Source organism: Rosa rugosa, chromosome 3 (genome assembly GCF_958449725.1).
Source record: "Rosa rugosa chromosome 3, drRosRugo1.1, whole genome shotgun sequence".
In the NCBI taxonomy this organism is placed as follows: Eukaryota; Viridiplantae; Streptophyta; class Magnoliopsida; order Rosales; family Rosaceae; genus Rosa; species Rosa rugosa.
This window is the reverse complement of record NC_084822.1, coordinates 39,721,674-39,745,916: the sequence shown is the minus strand read 5'-3', so window position 1 is coordinate 39,745,916 and position 24,243 is coordinate 39,721,674. Positions and strand designations below refer to the sequence as shown.

General features: G+C 39.7%; 1 protein-coding gene and 1 long non-coding RNA gene across 3 annotated transcripts; both read left to right on the top strand.

Annotated features, from left to right (window-relative positions):
- Positions 1-7,055: 7,055 nt before the first annotated feature.
- Positions 7,056-9,925, top strand: LOC133739076 (uncharacterized). Of its 2 annotated transcripts, XR_009860438.1 has the most exons (6): positions 7,056-7,461; positions 7,913-8,080; positions 8,147-8,258; positions 8,369-8,586; positions 9,261-9,351; positions 9,677-9,925. It is a non-coding gene; the product is annotated as an uncharacterized LOC133739076 (long non-coding RNA). The 2 variants fall into 2 exon arrangements; XR_009860437.1 differs by having other exon boundaries at positions 7,057-7,461; positions 7,913-8,258.
- A 1,332-nt stretch (positions 9,926-11,257) lies between these two features.
- On the top strand, positions 11,258-12,058 carry LOC133737712 (probably inactive leucine-rich repeat receptor-like protein kinase At5g48380). Its single transcript, XM_062165217.1, has one exon. The coding sequence runs from the start codon at positions 11,258-11,260 to the stop codon at positions 12,056-12,058; it is 801 nt and encodes a 266-aa protein (XP_062021201.1).
- Positions 12,059-24,243: the final 12,185 nt, after the last annotated feature.

Genomic DNA, 24,243 nt, shown 5'->3' with positions numbered 1-24,243 from the left:
TATCGGATTACAAAGGTAATGAAAGTTCTCATCTTTGGACCGAATCACAGATTTACCATTTTCTCTCTACTCCACATTTGTGATCGAGGCCCGTCATGGTTTCAATGAGGTACGTATTACTACTCAGACCTTATCATGTTTTATTCCCATCTTTTATTTCATCTCTTGTTATGTGTGTAAGAGACAGACTTAGGTGTTTCTAAAAAGCACTTGCTAACTTTTGAGCCTTTGGGATTAGAGAAATTTATAATTTACTTTGTATAGTAGTTTTATGTATTGCACGTATGGAGTTGTTTGATAGATCAGTCTTCTAGGCTCATCCTCTTTTATTTCATGATAGAACAAAGATATGTTATGGTCATTAAGCTATATATATTACACCTGCACCATGTAGCTTAGTCTTTGAGTAACTTCAAAGTGAACTAAGAAGCAACAGTGGACTATCTCTTCTTAAAATGTTGCATTCAGCAATATATTTTTTCATTCTTCCCTGAATATTATTGAATGTTGTTCTCTGATAGTTGGTTTACATTTCTTTCTTAGTAGCAGTGAAGTTTTATGAACTAAAGGCCATGAAGCCATGAGTATCTTCTTTGAATCCTAATTTTTTGAATCCATGACTTTGTATGTTGATAAGTATACCAAATTTTTTGTCTTGCTTTTCTGTTGTCATTGTGATTCCATTACTCTAATGGGTACGATTGGGCCTAACTACTTGCATAATTTTTTGGGATGTTTATAAAGCTGTGCACTTTCTTGTATAGTTGCATAATGTACTCTTCCTATATGTTTTGTAGATAGCATTGGAGGGCAGAACTTCAAATAGCAATGAGTTAAAGGTTATCATTTTTGGTAATCGAGAATACAGGAAAGCAAAGATGCTAAAGAATTTGTTCAAGGAATTTGCCAACCATCAATGCAGACTTTATTAGAGGCATGTTTTGAAACAATATGTATTTGTATCAGCTTTTGATGTCCCAATTAGATCAGCATGTATGAGAATACTTTTCTTCTTTGAATGTTGGCTTGGATGATTGGGAAATGCTCCCTTTTAACATTTGAGGTATATAGAATGGGTTGGATCACTCATTTGATTGATTTATAATGTGTTTTCATTCCAATTGATCAATGTTCATTAGGTAAAATGGAGCATTATTATGCATCGTACAACAGTTTTATATAATGGCAATCCAACATTGTCTGAACACACAAAATTGGGTCATATACTCAATGCATTTTTACATATCACACAATGGTTTTACAAAAACTATGTCTTCTCATTTACGATCAGACTACTGTAAAAACTGAATTCTGTTGTCCAAAATCCAGTCACACAACAATCATACTCTACAACTGAAGTGTGAGGAGAAATCAGACGACAGTGAAATTAAAAAATACGTTGTTTGACTAGGCTTTCCAACAACAGCTTGAAACAAGTTTTGTTGTCTGACGCATGCACCTGCCATGCTGCGCATGGCTGCGCGGCAGATGTGCCTGGCATCTGTCGAGGAAAGGTACAACACTGATAACAAAGAAACTGTTGACTGTTTGTGTTTCATACAACGGCTTTCCACCGTTGTGCCATTTTTCATCACACAACGCTCCGATACACAACGGAGATCGTCCAAATCACACAACGATTTTGGTCTGTTGTCTGTTAGCTTTTTTGGCCTAGTGACTTTATAGATAGAAACTCAATAGAGTTAGCTTACAATAAAATTGTAACACATCCAGATGACAATTGTGGAGTGTTGTCACATTTAGAGAAATTGGAATTAGCCTAAAGCCAGAGCGGCCATTACATACCCTTCCGCTGCCATCTACAGACAGAACAAGAAGATGTGGTAGTACCCACAGTGGTACATAAAGATAGGTCCACTCATTCGACATTTCATACTCCGCCATTACTGAAAAGTTTGAATCCTCCCTCAGTACTACTCCAGAAGATTCAATAGTACCACTTATGTCAAGGGAAACATATTTTGTTGGATCAAGATCTCCGGGATCCCAAATGCGGAACCCTAGGAGATTGGAACTCATCAATTTGGCCCACAAGAGAGCCCAACTCCAGCCCAAATCCGCTAGTTGAGCCCACATCTAATACCTCAACCATTTCCTGGTCCAGTCTTGAGCCCAAAACCAATTTCGGACTACTTTGGCCCAAACGGAATTAGACACCCAACTCAACATGGGCCTCGGCGTCCCACCCAAGCTAGGCACCCAACCCGGTTTGGTGTCGCCACCGTCACCTGTGTGCCACGCCGCGCCGGCAAATCGGGGCTGCAAGAATCCGACTGCCCTAGTACGGTACGCGAATTGCAGCGCTCTTGCAAGTTGGAGTCGGCCCGCCACTGCATCTGAAAGCCAGATCCGCCACCTTGTTCCAGGAACATAACCGATCCTTTGTCTCATCCACCAACCGACAAAAGCCAATCTCCTTCAACCCTGCATGTCCGTTGTCAGGCTCTTTCAACCGTCCTCTGCGTGGTCGGATCCGACCCGGATCAGCAGGGCAGCCCATCACCTCAAGCATGTAATGGAAAGCTGTACCACCCACCGACACCTCCCAACACCGGGAGAGCCTATCATTGCAAGCAATCGCTCGAGCTTTCACCAAGTCGGAGTACCAATCTGTAGTCTCCCCTTTGTATTGCACAATACCTGTTATCAGACGCAAAGCAGTTGCGTTCTTTGGAGATCGGCGCACGGGCTCCTCCTGTATAGGCCGATTCTCGATGCCATTTGGGCAGCGTACCTTCTTCCCCTCTCTAGGTGAAAAGGCAGAGCCGCTTAGTTGTACGGTTGGCGCAAGGGAGCGCCATTGGAAGCCTAGCAAGCGGCGGTTTGCGGGCAGCGTAATGACTCTGCTGAATGGGTATTTTGATCTCCATGAATGGGAGTGAAGGCCCCTGTCGAGACGTTCCTTAGTGAATTTGTTCGACCACGTAAAGCGACTGCCAAAGAATCCCATATCACGAAGGCCACAGTCTGTTAATACTTGTCGGAACTGTGCCATAGGTGCTGCTGCTCGGGGAGGTCTTCCAGATTTGTCAGGTTGACACAAAATCTCATTGAAGTCGCCCGCAACCAGCCACGGTAGAGTGCATGATTCCGCTGCTAAAGCCCTTAGCATAGCCCAGGTCCTTCCACGATCAGTACGGGATGCAAAGTCGTACACTTCTGTGTATCTGAATTGTTTAGGGTTTTCCAGAGTCCCCACTTCTACATCTATATAATGCGCAGACATAGATCTCAGATCCACTTTTAATTCCTTCTTCCAGAACATCGCCAGTCCCTGAGATTCATCCTCATGAGCGTAGCAAAGGTTACCCGCAAAGCCAAGTCTACGCATAATAGCATCAATATGGTGTGATTGAGCTAAGGTTTCCGCCAGAAAAATTAGGCTTGGTTTCTTCGATTGCACTATATTAATAAGCGCCCTCTGAGTCTCATTGCAAACAATGCCACGACAATTCCGGAACTGGATCCAGACAAGAATATTTTCTTGCATTAGCATGGCCAGTGGTAGTCACACAAGAATATTTTCTCATTATTCTTATTTATTAACAATAAGTCTTTATATATATAATTATATATATATATATATATATATATATATATACACTCTTATTTATATTTTTGTATGTTGTAAAATATATTAAAATTAAAAAAACTAAAACCGCCTAGGCGTCTGGGCGCTAGTCTCCTGCCCACCGCCCGACTAACGCCTAGCGATTTTTCGAACCTTGATGGGCAATGAGTTGTTTTCTTATATATATTTTTCCTATTAAGATATGGGTGGGATTTGCTCATCAAATCAAATAGTGACATGTCAGTGAACAAGTCCCAACAGTCATATCGGCACATACATTCCATGTCATAGAAAAGTGGTTCCCGTCTGAGTTATGTCAGCAATATAAGTAACATGTCAAAAAAGTAGATGAACGGGGGGCTGATCTTGGTCACGAAGAAAGATAAGTTTCGGTGTGGTTCAATTGTCTCCTTTTCCCTGTGTCCCTAGAGTCCTATTTGGATTGGTTGGGAAAGGTTGTATTATGGTTTTGTTTTCTAAGTTTCTTTAGTGTATAAAAAGAAGAGAAAAATTCAGGTACCCTCCCCAAACTATTCTGCCAAGGCCAATTTGATACCCGAATTCTCAAAAGTATCAATGTGATACCCGAAGACCTAAATTGGCATCAACGTGATACTTCCGTCCAAAATCTCTAACGGCTCCGTCTGTTTGCTGATGTGGCAAGCACATGGGACAAAAAAAAAAGGGCTAAATAGACTTTTTACCCTCTCTGTTTTTGCTAATTCATTTTTTTTTTCTTTTCATTTCTTTTTCTTCTTTTTCTTCTTCTCTTATTCTTCTTCTTCTGGGATTTTCTTCTAGCCCAGATCAGGCAAACCCAGACTCGCAAAGAACCATTTATTAGAGATTGGTATCTTTGTTTGAAACTCATCCAAGCATTAGCAATCCTCCAAATCTCAATGAGGAAATGAATAAAGAACCTGGAATTGGAAAGATTGTACCATAAATGGAACAGCCAGAGCAATTAGCAGAGGGAATCAACCCAGACAAGCAATTCCATGAATCCTTAATGCCCAAGTAAATAAGCACCCAACTCTCTCATTATTGAATCGATTCAGACAATTTGTGCGCCGGTATCACCTGCCAATCCAACAAATCAACAACAACATTCTCAGCCACCCCCTTTTCCTGATTCTACTACATTATCTTCATCAGCTGCTGTCATCTCAATATCCATCTTTTCGGGTACAGTTCCTCCATTATCAATTGTTTCCTGGACTTGTCCAGATTCCACAGAATGAAAAGAATCATCCTGCCCACTATTCTCAGTTTTTCGAGCACTATCTGAACCATAAAATGCTATATCCTCTCCAGCATCCTCCTTTTCCTTAGGAGGAGCAGAAAATCACCACTGTGAAGCTAAAAGCAAAGAAAGCAAACTACATTACTCACAAACTAGAATTTCACCACTGTTTTGTTCTAAAGCTTTAATCTTTATCGCAAAAATTCGAAGCAATACAGAATGAACATAATTGGGGGCTGAAATTAGGGAATTTGGAAAGCTCCATACCTGGTTTGGAATCAGAGAAGACGAAGGCTTGAAATCGTGGCCTGATGATCGTATACGTACCATATGAAATTTGGTGATTTATCGTATACCGCCGGTTTCGAAAATCCCTCCCTCTTTGATCAAAAGAGGATCTATGAAAGCAATTGAAGACCAGTCATCGGCAAGTTTCTGACTTTGAAACACGAAGGTGATCCAGCCTCTCTCCATGGCTGCCGTCGCTTGCTCTCTGTCCAAACCCACACCGTCTCATCGAGCTCCCAAACGAAGTCGTAGAAGAAGCAACTGATGAACTCTGGGTGGCTTTAATTTCCATTGGGTGTTTATTATGTGAAGAAATCAATCTGCAAATGTTACTCCAATGATCTGTACGGGGAGAGAAGCAACGGATTCCGGCCAAAGAAGCAAAGTGCGGCAGAGCCAGAGCGAGAGAGAGAGAGAGATTGGTTGAGAAATTCAATTTAAAAAGAAAAAAAAAGAAAGAAAAAAAAGCGAAGAGGTTATTTTGGTCTTTTACCTTTTTTTTTATCTCCACATACTTGCCACGTCATCAATTTGACTGGGCCGTCACGGAAATTGTACGGAGGTACCTCGTTGATATCAATATAAGAATTTGGGTATCACATTGGTACGTTTGAGAGTTTAGGTATCTAATTGGCCTTGGCATAATAGTTTGGGGAGGGTAGCTGAATTTTTCTCTAAAAAAAAAACAAGGGGGAGTAATGAGGAACATGGCTGTTCCTTAGAAACTCCGATAAAACTAGAAGAATACTAATAAAATTAGAATGGTCTCTACACAATGAAGAATGTAGAATATCCTAGGGGATTGAAATTAGCACCCTTTATTACAAACTACATCCCCCTCCTTCAGTAATTTCCCAATGAATACGCACATGGAAAGGTGTGGTTTGTAAAAAATGAAGTTTTATCTATCATTGGAACGAAATGCTGGAAGCAATGGTGTAGCCATAAATTCTTTTAGGAGAGTCAAAATTTAGATAGCTTTTATTAAATCTAATAACACAATTGCTTAGGCATAACAATCAATCTAGAACAATTATCATTGTTGAGGATCCATGAATTTTCCAAAAAAAACAAAAAAACAAAAGACAAAAAAAAAAGTGTTTAAGATCGAAAGAAAATTGCAAATTTAAGAATTGTTGTATAACAGCCTTCGTCACTTACCGGCTAGCCATTTGATTACAAACGAGTAATAATAACCACTGTAATTGTTGAGGGTTTTTCTTTCTTCTTGTGTATGAGAGTGTGGGTTGGTGAGATGAGAAGAGAGAGATTGTTTTGGCTTCAAAGAAGAAGGTTGTAGAAGAGAGAATCCGAATTCTAGTATATACCGAATTAATTCATATTTTTGAAATTTCAGCAGTTAAATTACATAAAACCACACTACGCCAATTTCGGAATCAGACAACACATATCAGACGACAGCAAACATTTTAACTGTCGTCTGAAATAATCAGACGACAGCAAGAATTTTTCTGTCGTCTCAATTTTCGAATCAGATGACAGTTGTTACATTACTGTTGTGCAATTGTAAATCAGACAATGGTTGTTTTTCCGATGTTGTCTGAATCAATCAATTCAGACAACAGTTATTAGATTGATGTTGTCCAAGATTGATTAACACAATGGTTGGCAAAAGATGTTGTCTGATTGTTTTTAATCACACAACAGTTATTACTTCTTTGTTGTGCAATTAATATTAATACAATGGTTGAAAAAAATGTCGTCTGATTGTTTTGATTCACACAACAATTTTTAATCTTCTGTTGTGCCACTCTCTTTTAGACAATGTACTTGAATTGATGTTGTCTAAATTTTAGGGTTCAATATGTTGGCGCCCTAGTTAATTGACTTTAAAACTTAGCCAAAGTTTCAATTTTCACTTCCCTCCATTCTACCAAATTTTACATTTCATTTCTTATTATTTAGAGAAAAGAACCCTAGCCTTTCTCATTTTCTCCTTCTTCCTCTTTCAGCCGCACATGCCTCTTTCTCTCTGCTCTCCCTCTCTTCCTCTCACCTTCTCTCTGTCACGCCGGAAAGCTCGACTTCCGGCCGTCGACTTTGACACCGCCACCACCAAAAGATAGCCCAAGCGATGAAGAATAAAACCTCAGCCACCCTTCCATCGATCGAGATCACCGGACCACCGCACGCGACTCCCAAACCTACTACATCACTGTTCCTTAACCCTCTTCGATCTCCGTCCATTTTTCAATACACGGCCACCACGAACGTGCTCAGACCAAGATTCAAAATCCAAGAGTTTCGTCGACCATTGAGGCTGAAAGACCACCGGGTGACGCCTTCTCACTCAATCATTCTCCTACTCTGCCAAAAGGTACCCAATCCCTCTTTCTCTTCCTTCCTAATTTAGATTTTGTGCTGGTTCCGATTGTTAATGTTGGTGTTCTCTCCCCTTTATTTTCTTCTAATCGGGTTGATATTGAGTGGCTGTGTGAAATTTCCAGGGTTTGTTGATGTATAAAAGCATTAGATTGATTGAATTTGACGGTAGTGCTCTTGGTAGTTGTCATGGTTCTATGACTTTTATATATTATCTTGTGCTTCTTCCAAAGAAAGACAAGTCTATTGTCTTGTTCTTATTGATATAAGTTAGCAGAGCGAACAATGAAATACTTTCTCTACATTATAAGCATCTGTCTATTTTATTTTATTCTTTAGTTTAGTAAGTATAGAAGATATTGGCACACTGAAAATATATCAATTTAACGAAACTGCATGCCCTCCTTAATTAATCAGAACATGATGCATAAAGTTTCTTATTTCAGAAAAGAGACTGCGTGATGCATATGAGAAACTCAAAAAGAGAGGTATCCCACTAGCATCAAAGCAAGTGAATTACAGTCTCATATACAAGGCACCAGAGGAGAATGGAGTTAAGGCTACCTGTGACAAACTTGGGATCACTTTGATTGCCTATTAACCTATTGCTCAAGGTACAGTGTGAATTTTTGATGTTTTGCATTCCTTTTAATAATGCCTTTTCTAACATGTTTCTGCAGGAATATAAGGAGAAGCCAGGTTATGCACGTTGTGTTGCTATTGTAGCATCTGCATCTTTGAGGGAGATGATAAAACCTGGTGCCTTGGCTATTGTTTCACCTATAGCAGTTGGTAGGTCAATTATGTTTTTATAAATTTGGGCATGCAGTGGAGATAAGTTTGTTGTTGCTTCCATATTAATTAGATCATGAAGGAATAATTATTGCTTGAATCCCTTGCAGGTATTGCGTTCCGGATATTTGGATACTATACTGGGCAGCCTCTACTTGGTGCTAAAGTTGTGGCTTCCATGCTGATGTTTGAAACAGTGTCTGGTATTCTCATGGCTCTTTTCCTGAACACGGCAGGTGGTGCCTGGGATAACGCAAAGAAGTACATCGAGACGGGTTCTCGGAGGCAAAGGAAGTGATTGTTATAAGGCTGCAGTTACAGGAGACACGTAAGTCCTGCTGTCCCCCCTTTTTCTGTTAATTTGGAGATGTCTAGTGGTACTGTGGCAGTAGATTTTGATAGGTCCAGGTGGCCCTTCAGCCACTTCATTTTGGTGGTACGTAGTTGCTACACTGGGGATAGCTTTGCATCCTGACATTTGTCTTGCCTTTCTTTTACTTGGAAGTGAGACGATAGAATCTATGCATTTGCACCAAGTGGTTAATTGTTTTTTTTTTTTTGTTCAAGATGACCCAATATTGTGGGATCACTTATTCTATCTTTACAGCTTTATGAATCCCTTACTGAAGATTACAGTTTACAATTAACCTTCATGATCTAATTAATATAGAATAAGCCAAAACCTTTGCTTTTTTTATTTCTTATGCTGACACCTGCTCAATACATTAATTTAAGTCTCGCTGTGTGATTCAAAGTCCGATTGTTTCTGATAGAGATTTTCTCACTAAATAACTGAAGTCATTTTTCTTTTACTTGATACTTGATTTTGTAAACCAGGACTTAGTACTCATTATCATCTTCCTTATATAATGCTGATATAATTGCGACTCTTGAGACTCTTTTATGGAGATGACAAGATGAACAAACTTTCCTTTTCTAATGTATCTTTTACGATCCCGTTTCAACTTCTTAAAATGATAATATTTTTGTTGTATTTGGCAGATATGGTAATCAGATCATGAGTGGGGCTTGAAGGTTTGTACTGACAGGTGGCCAAGATTTTATAAAATTTTGCAAGGTCACAGAAGCACTGGTATGAAGTCCTACCAAAGTGCTTATTATAATTAGTTTAGTTACTAATCTTGTATTCAATAGCTTCTGAAGCTATATATAGCTTGGATATTTTGTTAGATACACATAAATACATATATATTATTGAACATATCCGCATATTATTATGGACTGCTTTGGTTAGATATTTGTTGGGAAATGCTTGACAAAGCTTAAACTTATAACCAGATTGCTTTGTAGTTAGATATTTGCTTATGTTCAATAGATTATTATGAGTGAAACCTTATAAGGCAACAATCATGATTTCTGTTCTTTTACTAATTGATAGACTTGTTATTGCACCACAGGAGATGTTGCAGCTGCAAGTAGGAACTGAAGTGTTGTGGAGATCCTCTTACCTTTATCTGTTTTGGTATTTAGACTCTTTAGGTATATATAGGCATGGTTAATGTGCATTGGACACATTTATCGACAAGTTTATGTTTTTGGCCTTTAAGTATATTGGCAAGGTTAGTATGTGTTAATATTGGGATGAACCTACTGCTGATGGAATATTGTAGATCTTGTTGGATTCAATGGAAAGCTTTTGGTATCAATATTGGATGTGTTTGTGGATGCGTTGATTGATAGGTTTTGTTAGATGCAATATCCAGAATGTATGTCTTGTTATCCAATCTCAAACAATGCAATTTCACCAGAAAACCATTGTCTGATAATTGAGCACAAACAAATCAAATAAAAAAACTGTTGTCTGTACAACATAACAACAATATCTTTTAAACTGGTTCTATTGCCCAACATTGTAAAACACAATGTCAAAGTATATATTCTATTGTCTCACTTCATTAACCACTACATCAAAGTAGGAAAACCATGGTTAGAAATAAACTTCAATAACTGCAAAACCTAGAAAGTTGTTGTTTGAGCAAACAACACACAAGAGTTTACTTTGAGAAAAATAGAGTGTGAAACTTTAACAGACAATGCTACACTATAAGTTATGTTGTCTTAATGACCTCAGAAGTTACTTTTCTTTAGATTATGCTGACTTAATTCACTTTGGACAACAGCTACTTTAAGTTGACTATTGTCTTTTCTGGTGTTCAGACAACAGGTTTGTTAGTTCTTGCTCTTGTCCAAATTTTCTTCAGACGACAGAATCTTGCTGTTGTCTGATACTCACATCAGACGGCACCCACTCAGTCAACAGCAAAGAGGGGTATCAGACGACAGCGAAAAACTGTCGTCTGATCGTATTATTGGCGTAGTGCCATTAAATTAATACTAACAACAAAAACATACAAAAGCAAAACATATTAAAGGTCCAATAGAGGTTTCAAATATACCTGGTATTTTGAAATATTCTAACTAAATTCCAACATGAGTAACTGGTTATTTTGATCTTAGCACATCCAAAACGAACTTAATTATTTGGGTTATCTAGCCGCTTGACACTCCTCAGTTCTGATATAGCCAAAACAGCTGTGGGCGAGTCACCGTCTATTTTTTTTGCCTCCAAGTCGTCCCGAATTATCCTTTAGCTTTATGTCGGGTTAATTAATAGTACAATTATTGAACAGGGGCACCAATTACAGAAGAGTACGAACTATGGCCACGTACTGCATGGAAAGTGAAAGAGGTGTAGTCAAAGAAATTAAATTCTACGTATGATTCACACTTCAAATTTCAAATAGGGGAGTGCTTTGATTTGTCAACCGTTTGGACTTTGAAGTCTTTGTGGAAAACGGAATAACCCCTTCTCTGGGTTGTATATCTTTGATCGATGCTAGCTCGCTATATATCCAACCCTAGTTGTGTGGGGATTCAGTGTGTCGATCTTGAGCTCTGAGTTGTAATAATAATTACTAGGGTAGATATATATTGATTGCAATTTTCTCTGTTGCTAGCTTCGTGTTTGCTAAATAGCAATGTTGTTGACTGGACGAGATCTTTGCAATGTTTTTCTTGCGGGTGTTTTCTTGTTATTGCTTAGTTGTAGAGTCATTTCAGGTGTCGAGAGTGATATCAACTGCTTGAGAAGTATAAAAGCAACATTGGAGGACCCTTTAGGCATGTTAACCTCTTCATGGGATTTTAACAATAAGACCGAAGGTTTCGTCTGTAACTTTCTGGGAATCGAGTGTTGGCACCCTCATGAAAGCAAAGTTATAAATATCAAGCTTGGGGATTTGGGACTCAAAGGCCAGTTTCCTCGCGGCGTTGTGAATTGTACAAGCTTAACAGGCTTAGATCTTTCAAGCAACGGCCTCAGTGGATCACTTCCCAGTGATATCATAAAATTGATCCCTTTCGTTACGTCGCTTGATCTCTCGTCCAACAGCTTCTCAGGGCCAATTCCCCGGAATATCTCCAATTGTACTTTTCTCAATGTCCTTAAACTTGACAACAACAAGTTCACGGGTCAGATTCCTGCAGAACTTGGTCAGCTCAGTAGGCTTAAAACATTTAGCGTGGCCAACAATCAACTGTCTGGGCCAGTCCCCTACTTCCACAATGGCACAAACAATTTGGACTATGCAGGCAATCCTGGACTTTGTGGCGGTCCTTTGGGAAGTTGCCAGGCAGCTGCAAAGAACAAGTTGTCAAATGATTTAGTGAGGGTTTTCAAGTCTTACACTGTAGTCATGTTGGGAGCACTCGGTTTTGGTATTGGTTTTGTTTCCTCCTTTTTTCTTTTTTCGTCTTTCGATAGAACGCTTCGGAGCTAGTCCTTTAGACTATAGAGTTCTATTTTATTTTTATTTACTGTATATATACAAGTCAAGATAAAAGGGGGCTCGAACTTGATCTATCTGTCACTTAATTGATGGGAGGTAGGTTACCTATACGTATTAACTATACGAACTCAGCCAACTTGATTTATAATCAGATATACCAATTTTACAATATTTTTAAGCAGTTGACTGATTGGTTTTGGTCCTTTAGCTGATCGAGAAACAAGCATGCATTCATGTAGCCAGAAATGTTAGAAAGAAGAAGTATGATTACATTAGATTATTGTCCCCAGTTCCCCACAAAAACAGACACTGCTAGAAAATTTGGCTAATAGCTACCCTCCTTTGGATACACTTTACTAACCGTGCTATTTGAGTAGAGCAAATAACACCATTTTATATTTTTAGTAATTACTTTTGCTCTATAGGTACTGATAACCGTGACAAAACAAAAAATATACACTTATTAAAGACAAAAATCCGTATTCATTGCTAAATAAAAGACTAAATTAATGTATTATATTAAACATCAGATAAGCATCTTATATATATACATACGGTTAAGGGTGTGAAGTAACATTATCTAACTACTTATTTCACATTTAATATATTTGAATTTACAAATTAATCATTCCTTCCTTGCAGTCGTATTGGAAAAAAAAATTTAATTTTTTATTTAAAATATTATTAGTGTTTTAGAAAAACTGAAATTGAGAGGAATTTACTGTGTATTCTCATTGATAATAGGGGCCTCTTTATATAGAGGATTACAATGCATAGAGTCTGAATCATACAAGGAAAGATAATCTCTAGATTCTTCTAATTAACCCTATTACCACTAGGTCAAGTAACCTAGAGTTTGGGCCAAACACAAATTAGGGTTTTACTTGAACACTCCCCCCTTGTGTTGCCCAAACGCGGTGCTTCTCTCGTTGCCTCATTAAACACATTGTCGAGTAACAAAAACCCAGTGGGACAAAAATAACCTCGGTCGAAGGGGAAAAAGAGCACAACACACCCTTCACGTTTCGAGACCATACATGTAGACACCTCCCCCTGATGTCTGCATCTCCCCCTGACGACTACGGTCATTGGAGTTCGGATAACTTCTGCAAACGATGCTACCAACATGTTTCTCGAAAGTGGAATTTAGGCAATGACTTAGTGAGCAAGTCTGCCATATTGTCCTCAAATCGAACCTAGTTCACTTTGATCTTGAGGAGAGTTTGTTGTTGCTGGTTATACTTGGTGTGGTCGCTTTTGATGTAGCCTTGCTTCAAAACAAGCAGCATTATCCTATATGCTTGTAGGCTCATCTGTGGTAGACTTCAAACCATAATTGTTCGAACATGCGTAATTATGGATCCAATCCATATATACATTCACGAACCACTTCGTGAAGAGCAATGATCTCTGCATTGTTCGAAGATATAGCGACTAAGGTCTGTTCTGTAGACCTCCAAGATATCAAGGTCTTTTCCCATGGTGAACACTTAACCAGTTTGGGAATGACCTTTGTATGGGTCAGAGAGATACCCAACATCTGCAAAACCTTTCAAAACACATGTCGTTTTGGGATGGGGATAGTGGACGCAGGCCAGTGTTGGCGGCGATCCTGGTGTGTGATGGGTCCGAATCCATCGTCTATCTGTAGGGATAGAACAAGTCCATATCAGTCGTACATCTCTAGTATCGAAAGATATCTTTTACACCAATCCAATGGAGTCGCGTTGGCGTAGAGCTATACCTTAGCTAATAAGTTCACTGCAAATGAGATGTCCGATCTTGTGCATTGAGCTAAGTACAATAATGCGCCTATTGTACTTAAGTAAGACATTTTTTCCTCTAGCACATCTTCATCATCATCCTTTGGACGAAGAGGATCCTTTTTAGGATCAAGACTACGGACGATCATGGGGGTGCTTGGAGGCTCAACCTTATCAAAATTCCTAAGCATCTATCAACACGATGCTCAAGTTCCAAACGGAGACATAATCGTGTTCTCCCAAAATCCTTCATCTCAAACTCGGATTTCAAGTGTTCAGCGGTTTCCCTTAACTCTTTAAGGGCTTCCAATGAAGATCATGTCCAACATGAACCGCGATAGAATCCAAAACTTGTTATGGAAACGCGTGGGCATATCCCTTCCCAATCAAGTAGTCATTTTAGTGAGCGTTTCAACCTTTTTGTAAACGCACTCCGTGGTCTAGAGCCACTTGACTTGGGTAAATGAAGTTCACCATGAACCTTCATGTATATTCCGTATCTAGATCCCCATAGAGATACGTAGTGACCACATTTGTAAGCCGCATAATCAGTTATTCAGAAACTACCAAACTGACAGGGTAGTGGAGTGCAATGACATCCATTACGAGAGAATATGTCTCATCGTAGTCGATTCCAGGGCGTTTTGTGAGAAGCCTTGCGCCATAAGGCGAGATTGCCATCTCTTTTTCTCATCACGCTTTCTAACGAAGACCCATTAGTCAACAGGTTTTATGTTAGGAGGTGTTGGCATCACTGGCTCAAAAACCTTCCTCTTCATTAAAGAATCCAACTTAACCTGGATCGCATCTTTCCATTTAGGCCAAATCTCTCTACGTTGGCATTCATTCATCAACGGAGCGTGGTTCGATATCATTGGACTCAACAAACTTATGCGCAACGAAATGCGCAACTACATCATTAATTTTGATGGAGTTTCTATCCCACGTCTCATGTACACTAGTGTAATTTTCATAGAGCTCTATATTCTCAGGAATAGGTTTTGACGTTGAGGCGTCCCCCAACGATAACCATAATCCAGAAGATTCTCATGAGATGGATTTTGAGTCTTGATGATCAAAGGATTGGAATGTGCCAAAGTATCCTTCGAACCCACGGGCCTCCCACGCATCCTAGCTGGGGTCATAGCCTGTAAAGCCAGAGTGCCACTTTCTTTGGCGTTGGCGCCATGTCTACCTCCGTGTAGGGTGGCGCTACGTCCTCTTGTAGGGACGTACTTCCTTGCAGGCATATTTGCAACAGATGTGTGATCTCGTCATTTTAGTAGGGATCGAGATGAGACATAGTGGGGACAGACCACGAAAATTCCTGTCGTTCCTGCTGAACATCTGTGTTCTTATCTCCCCCTAACGACGGGAAGACTGCCTCATCAAAGTGACATCCGCAAATCTAGCGGTAAGGAGATCGCCTAGCAAGGGCATGAAGTGGCGGACGATTGTTGGAGTCTCAAATCCAACGAAGTTGCCCATTCGTGTGTACGGACCCATCATAGAGCGCTGTGGCAGCGCAATTGGCACATAAATGGCACACTCAAATATGCATAAGTACGATACTTGTACCCAGTCACTAGCTGTAACGCCGATGTAGATTGAGTGGCAGTAGGTCGTAGACGAATTAGCATAGCTGCATGCGATATTGCATTACCCCAAGCGGATATAAGGAGATTGGTGCACATTACCAATGTCCTGACTACCATTGTAGTCGTTTCCGCGAGACCATTTGGGTGTGTACATGGGAATATGATGTCCAACATCAGTCCCATTGTAAGAACCATCGAAAGTCTTCGATGTAAACTCTCTAGTATCGTCAAGTCCAATTGACGAAATAGGATGATCCGGGGTGTGAGCCCGTTGTCATATGATATTTGCTAGGAGTGTAGCATAAGCAACATTACAAGTGGACAATGGCACAACATGTGACCAGCGTGTTTACGTGTCAACCAATCATCATGAGTATTACAAGTGGATATTTAAACGTCCGCAAGTTGGTTGAATCAGTCCACAGAATCCCTATGGATTCTATGTAAGAACATAATGAGTATTTTCATATCCTTTGCATAGGACGGTCTCAGTCCTAATTTCCCTAAGGAACGGGCTTTGTAAAACGAGCGAGAGGCTTTAGAAGCAACCAATGAGAATTTTGGTTAGGCCTGAGCGTCTGAAACGCTATTTTGAAGCAAGTTGGTGATTGCATCATCACCTGGGGCGCCATCACCATGATGGACGCTATCCATGGCGTCATGGATAGGGACTACGCCAGCCCTAGGCTGGTGGTGGACGGAGGTAGTGCCCTAGGCAGCAGCGTCGGTCACACTTAGTCCAGGAATCAACTTTTGATTCATGCTTCATTTCGCTCGAGAGAAAAGATGTCCATGTGAAGTCTTTCGTAGACGGACCATCATATCATGACTAGGATGACATATCCTGTCGTGACAAAGCCAATATGTGTCTAAATCCAAGAGATCTTCTCTCATGACTTTATTGGATTAATAGCTCGAATAGTGACATAGAGTCCACTAGAGAGACACATAAACTTCTCTAAGATGCGCTTTTGTTCGCAATCATTAGAGGTATTGCAAAGGAACTCATTTCCGTTCTCTACATGCGTTTTCGCATGGAATCCTTTGGCTATAGGGTACGATTTGCCCTAAGAGCGTAGAGAGTTTATGTGACAGTAATCAAGGTGCCATTTGGCAAGTGGAACTTGAGCTATTCCATGTCCTTGAATTAATACCGATGGCCCAGCCATCGTAGTCACAAAGTAATATGCTCAGAATCAAAATTGAGTCATAATGAAAAGAACTCGAAATTTTATTCATAAGCCAACGGAATACATCATTGTCTCTTAACCATTAGGAGAATCTAATCCAAATGCTAGCTAATGCAAAACAAAGGTAGTCGTTTGACTTCTTTCGGTAACTCCAAAATAAATATGACCAGGTGAGTAGAGAGATGTCGGTGGAACAAAGCTCGCTTAAGTACCACTTATCTCAAAACCTTCCTAGACATCACACTCATTTTGGATGAGCCTATGTGAAGAAAAACTAAACCAATGGCATTTACTACAAAGTATATGGCAATTGCCTATTACATCTCTTGGAAAAATGAAGACTTAAACAGAATTGGCGATCTATTAATCCCAGCCAGATTTGTAGTCTTCAACCCTTCACTCTAGATCATCTTCTTGATCTTCTTGTTCCACATAGTGAGCTTCTCTTGCTTCACAATATGCTTTGTAGGCGGTGACAATTTCTTCACGAGCTCTACAAATGTGTGCCCAATGATCAGACACTCCACATCGAGAACATACATCTCTTTGCTCAAACTCCATTGATTGAGGCGCTTTGAAAGCATCATTTAGATGGCTCTTAGTGTTGGTGGCGCCACCAACATGGCCAGAGGCGTTGCCTCCCTCTCTCTTTCCACGTTGACCTCTTCGGTTCTGTGTTCGCCTATATTGGCAGTTACCTTCCCAAGTAGCTAGAGCGATTATATGGACCAGAACGTCCAGAAGTATCCCTAAGGTTAGGGTTTTGCTCTTGGCGCCTTCTCTTAGGGGCGCGACTATAATTGGATTCCGGAATATGCTCTATTTCCACGGATCTCGAATTATAGTTCTTCACAAGGATGTTGTCATGCTTTTCAGCGACATTCATAGCTCCAATAAGCTCATGAAACCTTGTGATCTGTCCTGCAGTAACATCGATTCGATAGTTCTTAGCAACTATCAATGCAGAGACGGGGAAGGTAGAGAGAGTCTTCTCAATCAACATCGCATTTGTGATCTCTTTACCACAAAATCCCATTAAGGATTTAATGCGAAGTGCTTCCGAGTTGTAGTCAAGAACTGACTTGAAATCACAGAAGCGGAAGCTATGCCATCTCACTTCTAGGTGAGGAAGCAGAGAGTCACGGACGTTGCCAAATCTATCTTCGAGTGAGACCCACAGCCTTCTGGGGTATTCTTTATTCATACACTCGTACTGGAGCGAATCATCCATATGACGAGTCATTAGGATGATGGTTTTCGCCTTATTTGCCTCTAAGGCTGCTCTATATGCTTCCAAAGCTTGAGCTTGCTCAATAGTTAGCACGTCCTAGCTAGGCTCGAGAATCGTATCCAGGATTCCATCGGCCTTGAGATGCTGGCGGACATCACGAACCCACCTGTGATATCCAGAGCCAGTTGTTCCCAATGGAGCAAAGTCCAATTTGTTCAGGTTACTCATCCTGAAAGAGAACAAGAAATTAGGGTTAGTTTCAGAGCGAAAAAGGCTACCACGAAAACATATAAAATTTCTGAGCGTAGTCGCTTCCAAGAAATTAGGAATTTATGAGCGTAATCGCTTCCAAGAAATTAAATTCCAAGAGGTATTGGATTAGATCGAAACAATGACGTAAGTGGTCGATCATAAATTCTCTACAAACTCTAAGTTTGGAGATCTCAACAAGCTCTAAGCTTGGAGTGAGCACGAACCCCCACAGATCTGCTTAATTTGGTCTCCCCTATGATGAAGAAAGGGGGGTAGAAGAAGGGAGGTTGCAAGTCCCCGAAAAGGAAGAGAAATTGAATTTAAAAACTCTAAAAATGGGAACTTTTAGTAAAATATACCTTGAAATAGGTCGCCGGAAAATGGCCGGAAAAGTCACCGGAAAGTTGACCGGAAATGGTCAACCGGTGCTGACGTGGCTGCTGACGCACACGCTGGTGCTGACTGGACGCTGACGTGGCAGTGCAGATTGGGTGCTGACGTGGCAAGTTTCTGTGCTGACGTCAGTGGGTTGACTGGTTGGGCTTCGGGCCGGTTTCTTCCTTCTAGGTCGTGGGCTGGTCCTTTGCTTCTGGGCTTAGGGCTGCTCTGTTGCTTGGGCTGGGCTTGTTTCTTTTTTCTCTATTGGACTGAAGAGGCAGAGAGAAAACTCCAAGGATGAATTTCAGGCGGCGGTTCAACGTGGATGACCTTTTGGTGGCCGGTTCGTAGATTTTCAGGCCGGTTCCGGTGCTTATTTTTTCGGTTCCGGCAATCTGGGTTCGAGGCGCTGCAGGTGATGTAGTACGGCTGTCAGAGGCGGTGGAAAAAGCCTTAAACCGGGCAGAGGGGTTTCTGGTACTTCTGAGGGCCGGTTCTGTATTTTTCCGGCCGGTTCTGGCGGTGGCGCCGCCGGTTCTGGACTCCTGGGGTTGAGACCTTCAAGGTGGGTGGTGGTGGTTTCTGGGATTTGAAGGCTACAAATTTAGGGTTTCAGGGTTAGGGCTTCGTGCTGATAACGTGTTTTAGAGAAACTAAAATTGAGAGGAATTTGCTGTGTATTCTCATTGATAATAGGGGCCTCTTTATATAGATTACAATGCATAGAGTCTGAATCATACAAGGAAAGATAATCTCTAGATTCTTCTAATTAACCCTATTACTACCAGGTCAAGTAACCTAGAGTTTGGGCCAAACACAAATTAGGGTTTTACTTGAACAATTAGAGCTTTTTGTATTAATAGTTAAATGATTAGTTGCAAATTAACTATCCTATATATCCATCGAATTAATATCTTTGGTATTAATAGCTTTTTCTAGTCGATAAGTTGTAGAGAGAGAAAGAGTTTTAATTGAATATCGACAGCAAATACTAATCAAATCCCAAATTTTTCTCTTTAGATATTCAATCTTTAATATCCAATTATGCATCAGATTTATTCAAAATACAGGAATAACCAGCTCATATCTTCCTTTACCTCCTTGACTTAAGAGCTTCATTTCCAGTTTGAGTTCTTTCTTCTTTCTTCTTCTTTTAATCTATTATGTTTTTACTTACTGAAGTTCTTTTTGTTTTTGTTTTGCAGAAGAGCAAGCCTGACTTCGCTTGTTTTACTCAAAAGGAATTAGGAATCTCCTTCATCAATAGGTATTGAAACAAACTCAAACTCAGTTACAGCATCTTTAGTAGACTCTCTATTTTGGCTCCTTAGCTATTTTAGAGAGCATGTTTAGTTTTTTATCTATTTTAGCAGCTGCACCAGACTCCTAAGTGACTCTCTATTATAACTTTTAGCTATCTCGCTCCTAAATATAGAGAGCGAGATGAGGCTCTCTATAATTTAAAACATTCCTTTTGAGTTACTTTATATAATTTATAAATACATTTAAACTATTTAATATTCCTTTAAAAAATAATATAAATTCAAAATTAGCTAAAATAGAGAGCACTGATACAGACGTATTTCTAAAGTGGCAAGCCAAAATGACTTTTTAGCTACTTTAGCTAAAATTTGACTCAAAAATGGCTAGCATTGCTAAAGATGCTCTTAACCATCTTCAGTTATGAAAAATAACTATAACTGATATTGAGCCGGTTATTCACTTCAAATAGGACTTATCTATGTTCGATATGCAGAAACATCAGCGATGTTAATATTGAAGTGCAAGACAAGCATCGACAATGATCCTTGATTAAATATCTTATGATTGGGATTGAGAGGTTTTATGTACGGGAAAAAAAATTGAAAGACTTTGTGTTTCAGCTTTTGATCTCTCGTTCGTTGCTATCAGTTTTGGTTGCTCAATCAGCTTTCTGATGCCACCGTCGATACTTGAATTGCAAGAACTTGAAGGTTTGGATATTTCCCACCATTGAGCTTCCACCACAACAATATATTGAATTCAACATTCCTTAGAGGCAACTCAATAGGATCTAAGAGGTATCTATCCACCTCACTCTCAACAACCACTTCACAACTGTCTTGAAGCTCCCTCTCCCAATCATCAAGCATTGTAGCCATCTTTCCTGTCATTGCTCTTGATGTTGAGGAGCTGCAGCAACTACTTGGAACAGCTTCTTTGTTGTGATTTTTCTGGGAAGTAGAGGAGCTCGCATACAAATCCGTCAAGCTGACCAAAAGCTCCTTGAGCTGCCTGCTCTTCTCCTTCATAGAGCTTGTATCATAATCTAGATACCTAACTAACACATGTTCAAAGTTTCTAAGTTTGTATCGAGGGTCCAGAACTAAAGCCACTAGAAGGAGCTGATTTAAATCTTCAAGGGCACCAAAGTACTTCTTAAACTTGGACTTCATTTTCACAGCCATACTAACCAAAACTTTCTCTGCTTCCCTGCCCTCAGCCATTTCAGGCCTTACAAAAAGAGAATCTATCTCTCCCTCTATAGTCACAATCTGATGAAATGCCATATGAGAAGTAGGCTTTGTCGTTGCGCTGATCTTGAGGGTTGCATCGTAGAATACCTTCAGAAACTGCACAAAGACTGCTGCCCTCTCCCAATCAGTGTCATTAGGTGGCCCAATCCTCTTCCTACGCTTCTTGTTCTTTACATCTTCACTAACTTCTTCATTGTCTTCAGCAATATCATCATCCTCATCGAAATAACTATAGAATTTTTGCTCCTCTTCTTCTGCCATCCTCTCAAAACCCTTCCTTAACTCTAGGGCTGTATTTAACATTAAAAGGTGTTGTTCCATCTAGTTGGAACATCAAGGACATATATTTACCTGCTTTCCGGTACTTCTTTTTCTACACATTGCTTAAAATCATCCAACCTCGACGGAGAACTCCGCACAAACTTCATAGCATTTCTTATTGCAGCCACTGATCTATCTAAAATGGTCAAACATGTTCTCACAATCAGGTTTAAAACATGAGCAAGGCATCTTACATGCAGATGCTTGCCTCCCAAAATAGGGGGAATAGCCCAATTGCCCATCTTCTTCCTCAAATAATCTATCACCACCTTATTAGCCAATGCATTGTCCACACTCACAGTTAAAACCTTATCAATCTTCCACTGAACCAAACATGCTTCTAAAAGTTTTCCTATGCTTGTGCTTTGGTGGTTGGGAATGACACAAAAGTTTAGAATTCTTTTGTGCATTCTCCAGCCACTATCAATAAAGTGTGCCGTCACAACCATGTAATTCACATTTTGAACCGATGTCCATGTATCGGTTGTGAGTGAGACTCTGTGATTGGCTAATTCTAATCTTAGTATTTCTTTTTGTGCTTCATACATTTCAAAAAACCTAGTGACAATTACTTTCCTACAAGGAATTGTCCACTGAGGTCAGTCACTGAACAGAAATGCTTAAATCCAGCTTTCTCAACTTGAGAAAATGGAAGCTCATCCATGACATGCAATCATCTTACAACAAGCTGTTAAACAAGCATCAGGACACCATTTCCTCATAGCTAAAGATGCATTTGTTGTTTGATCACTAGTTAAAACACACTGGTCTAATTCCATCCTAGGAGGATACTTCTTGCATACTTTCTCAGTGTGACGACTAAGTGTACTAGTGCCATTAAAACTAGAATCACCAGCAAGTTCAGTAAAGCAATAAACACACTTAGCTCGTACTTCATGGCCAACTTTTACCTGCTTTCCATTAACGGTATTGTAAATCGGCTTGTCAAATTTTTCAAAGTGTTCCCAAACCCAACTCCTTGAACTTGGCTTCAATGGCTTCACTTTTTTCTTCTCTGTCCTCTTTCTCTTGATCTTCTGTGATGTTGGAGGCTGCTTTTCTTCTTTTCATTCTTCTTCAGAAGCTGGAACAATTTCTTTCGCCATCGTCGAATCATTAGTGGCCATATTCAGAGTATGAGACTATGCGTGATTGACTGAAGCTGAGGAGGAAAATAAAAATCGAAAACAGTATCAACACTGAAAGCTAAAGCATAAATTCAACAATTTGGAAACAACAAAAAATAAAAACAAAACACCAAAATTTTGGGTCAATTATACAAAATTTAACCTGGAAATCTGTTCCTTTGAGGCCTGTAATTTTTCACTTGCAATCGTCAGCTCCTGCAATTTTACAATCCGAAATTCCTCGGACTTCTCATTTTTTGACCCCCTCAATGGACTATCTGCATTCACTTCCTGCAGCGGAAGCTTCTCCCTCGCTTCACGAAGCTCGATTTCCAACAACAAGAAAGATCAGCACAAACCCACATCACCAAGATCAGTTAAAAACCCTAAAACAATTAAAAAAAAAAAAAAAGAGCAGGATTTATAGAAAGAGGGAGAGATTGGAGCTATGCGTACCACAGTGGTGGTGTTGTCCTCCACGTTGGATAACGGCGCTGTAGAACTTCCAAGTGATAGCAGACAGTGCAGACCTTGACCTTCCCCGAATCCCCGCAGCCAAAATTGATAGCAGATGTTCCTCGTAGACCTTCCTCGCATACCAATCTTCTCACGGAATCACTGCCATGAAAGATTGAAAGGAAATCGCATCAATTTGGGATATTGGAAGAGGTGCCAACTATAGCTCCAATCTAATTCTTCTCACAGCTTCATCAGCTCCAGAGCATCACCCACCTACATCTCTTTGGAGAGCCTGAGCTCTCTGTAGGGACCATATTTTATTGGGGCATATAGCCTTGGTTGCTTGTCATCAACAAATACCGGAGGGGTTTCAACTTGTTCCTTCTTTGGTCCCAACAAAAAGGAAGCTATTGATATACGCATCATTGCTTCTTTGCATACGACTCTGTGCTTTACATTGAGCCTTCCATTGCTCCATGCCCTCGCCATGTCACCTAGGATCAACTAGCACAAAAGCACCGAACTTTTGTGCCTTCGCCATCATCGCTTCTTTGCATACGACTCTGTGCTTTACATTACAGAGCCTCCCATTGCTCCATGCCTTTGCTATGTCACCTAAGTTGAGCAGGAGACTGGGTGGACAAGGATCAACCGGCACAAAAGCACCGAACTTGTAATCGAATTATGTGCTTGCAATCTGAAGTCGTTGCAAGCACATAATGGGAGTCAATTAATTCAAAAAGTCGTTCCAGTCCTTCGATGCTTTCAAAATGGGTCAATTAATTCAAAAATCCCAGTCTATCAAATATATCTTTTAATTTGATATATTGTCGAAAACTTTGTATTCATCTCCCTTATCCGATTATAGCTCTTTTATGTATATATGACATCAAATTTTAGTCATATTCAATAAAATCAATTATTTAAGAATTTTTTACTAAGTTACTTAAAATCATGTACTACTAATCTAGTATTAGTAATAATGTTAATACTATTATGAAAATAATTATATTTCCAAAAAGTCGGTATATGTATTGAAAATTAGAGTTTATATAGTTAATACTAGATTAGTAGTAACATGTATATTTCCCAATATTCTAGTTTTCAATTTATGTCTATATATACTCTATTATGAAAATAATTTTATTTCCTATTATGAAAATTAGAGTATATAACTATATATAGTTAATATTTAGATAATCGGTAGATTCGGTATTTACCAAAAACCAAACCAACTTTTTTGGTAATATTTTCGATTACCAAAAAGTTGGTTTACCAAATCTAAAATATCAGTTGGTATTCAGTCGGTTCGATAATAACCAAACCAAATGGCAGCCCTAG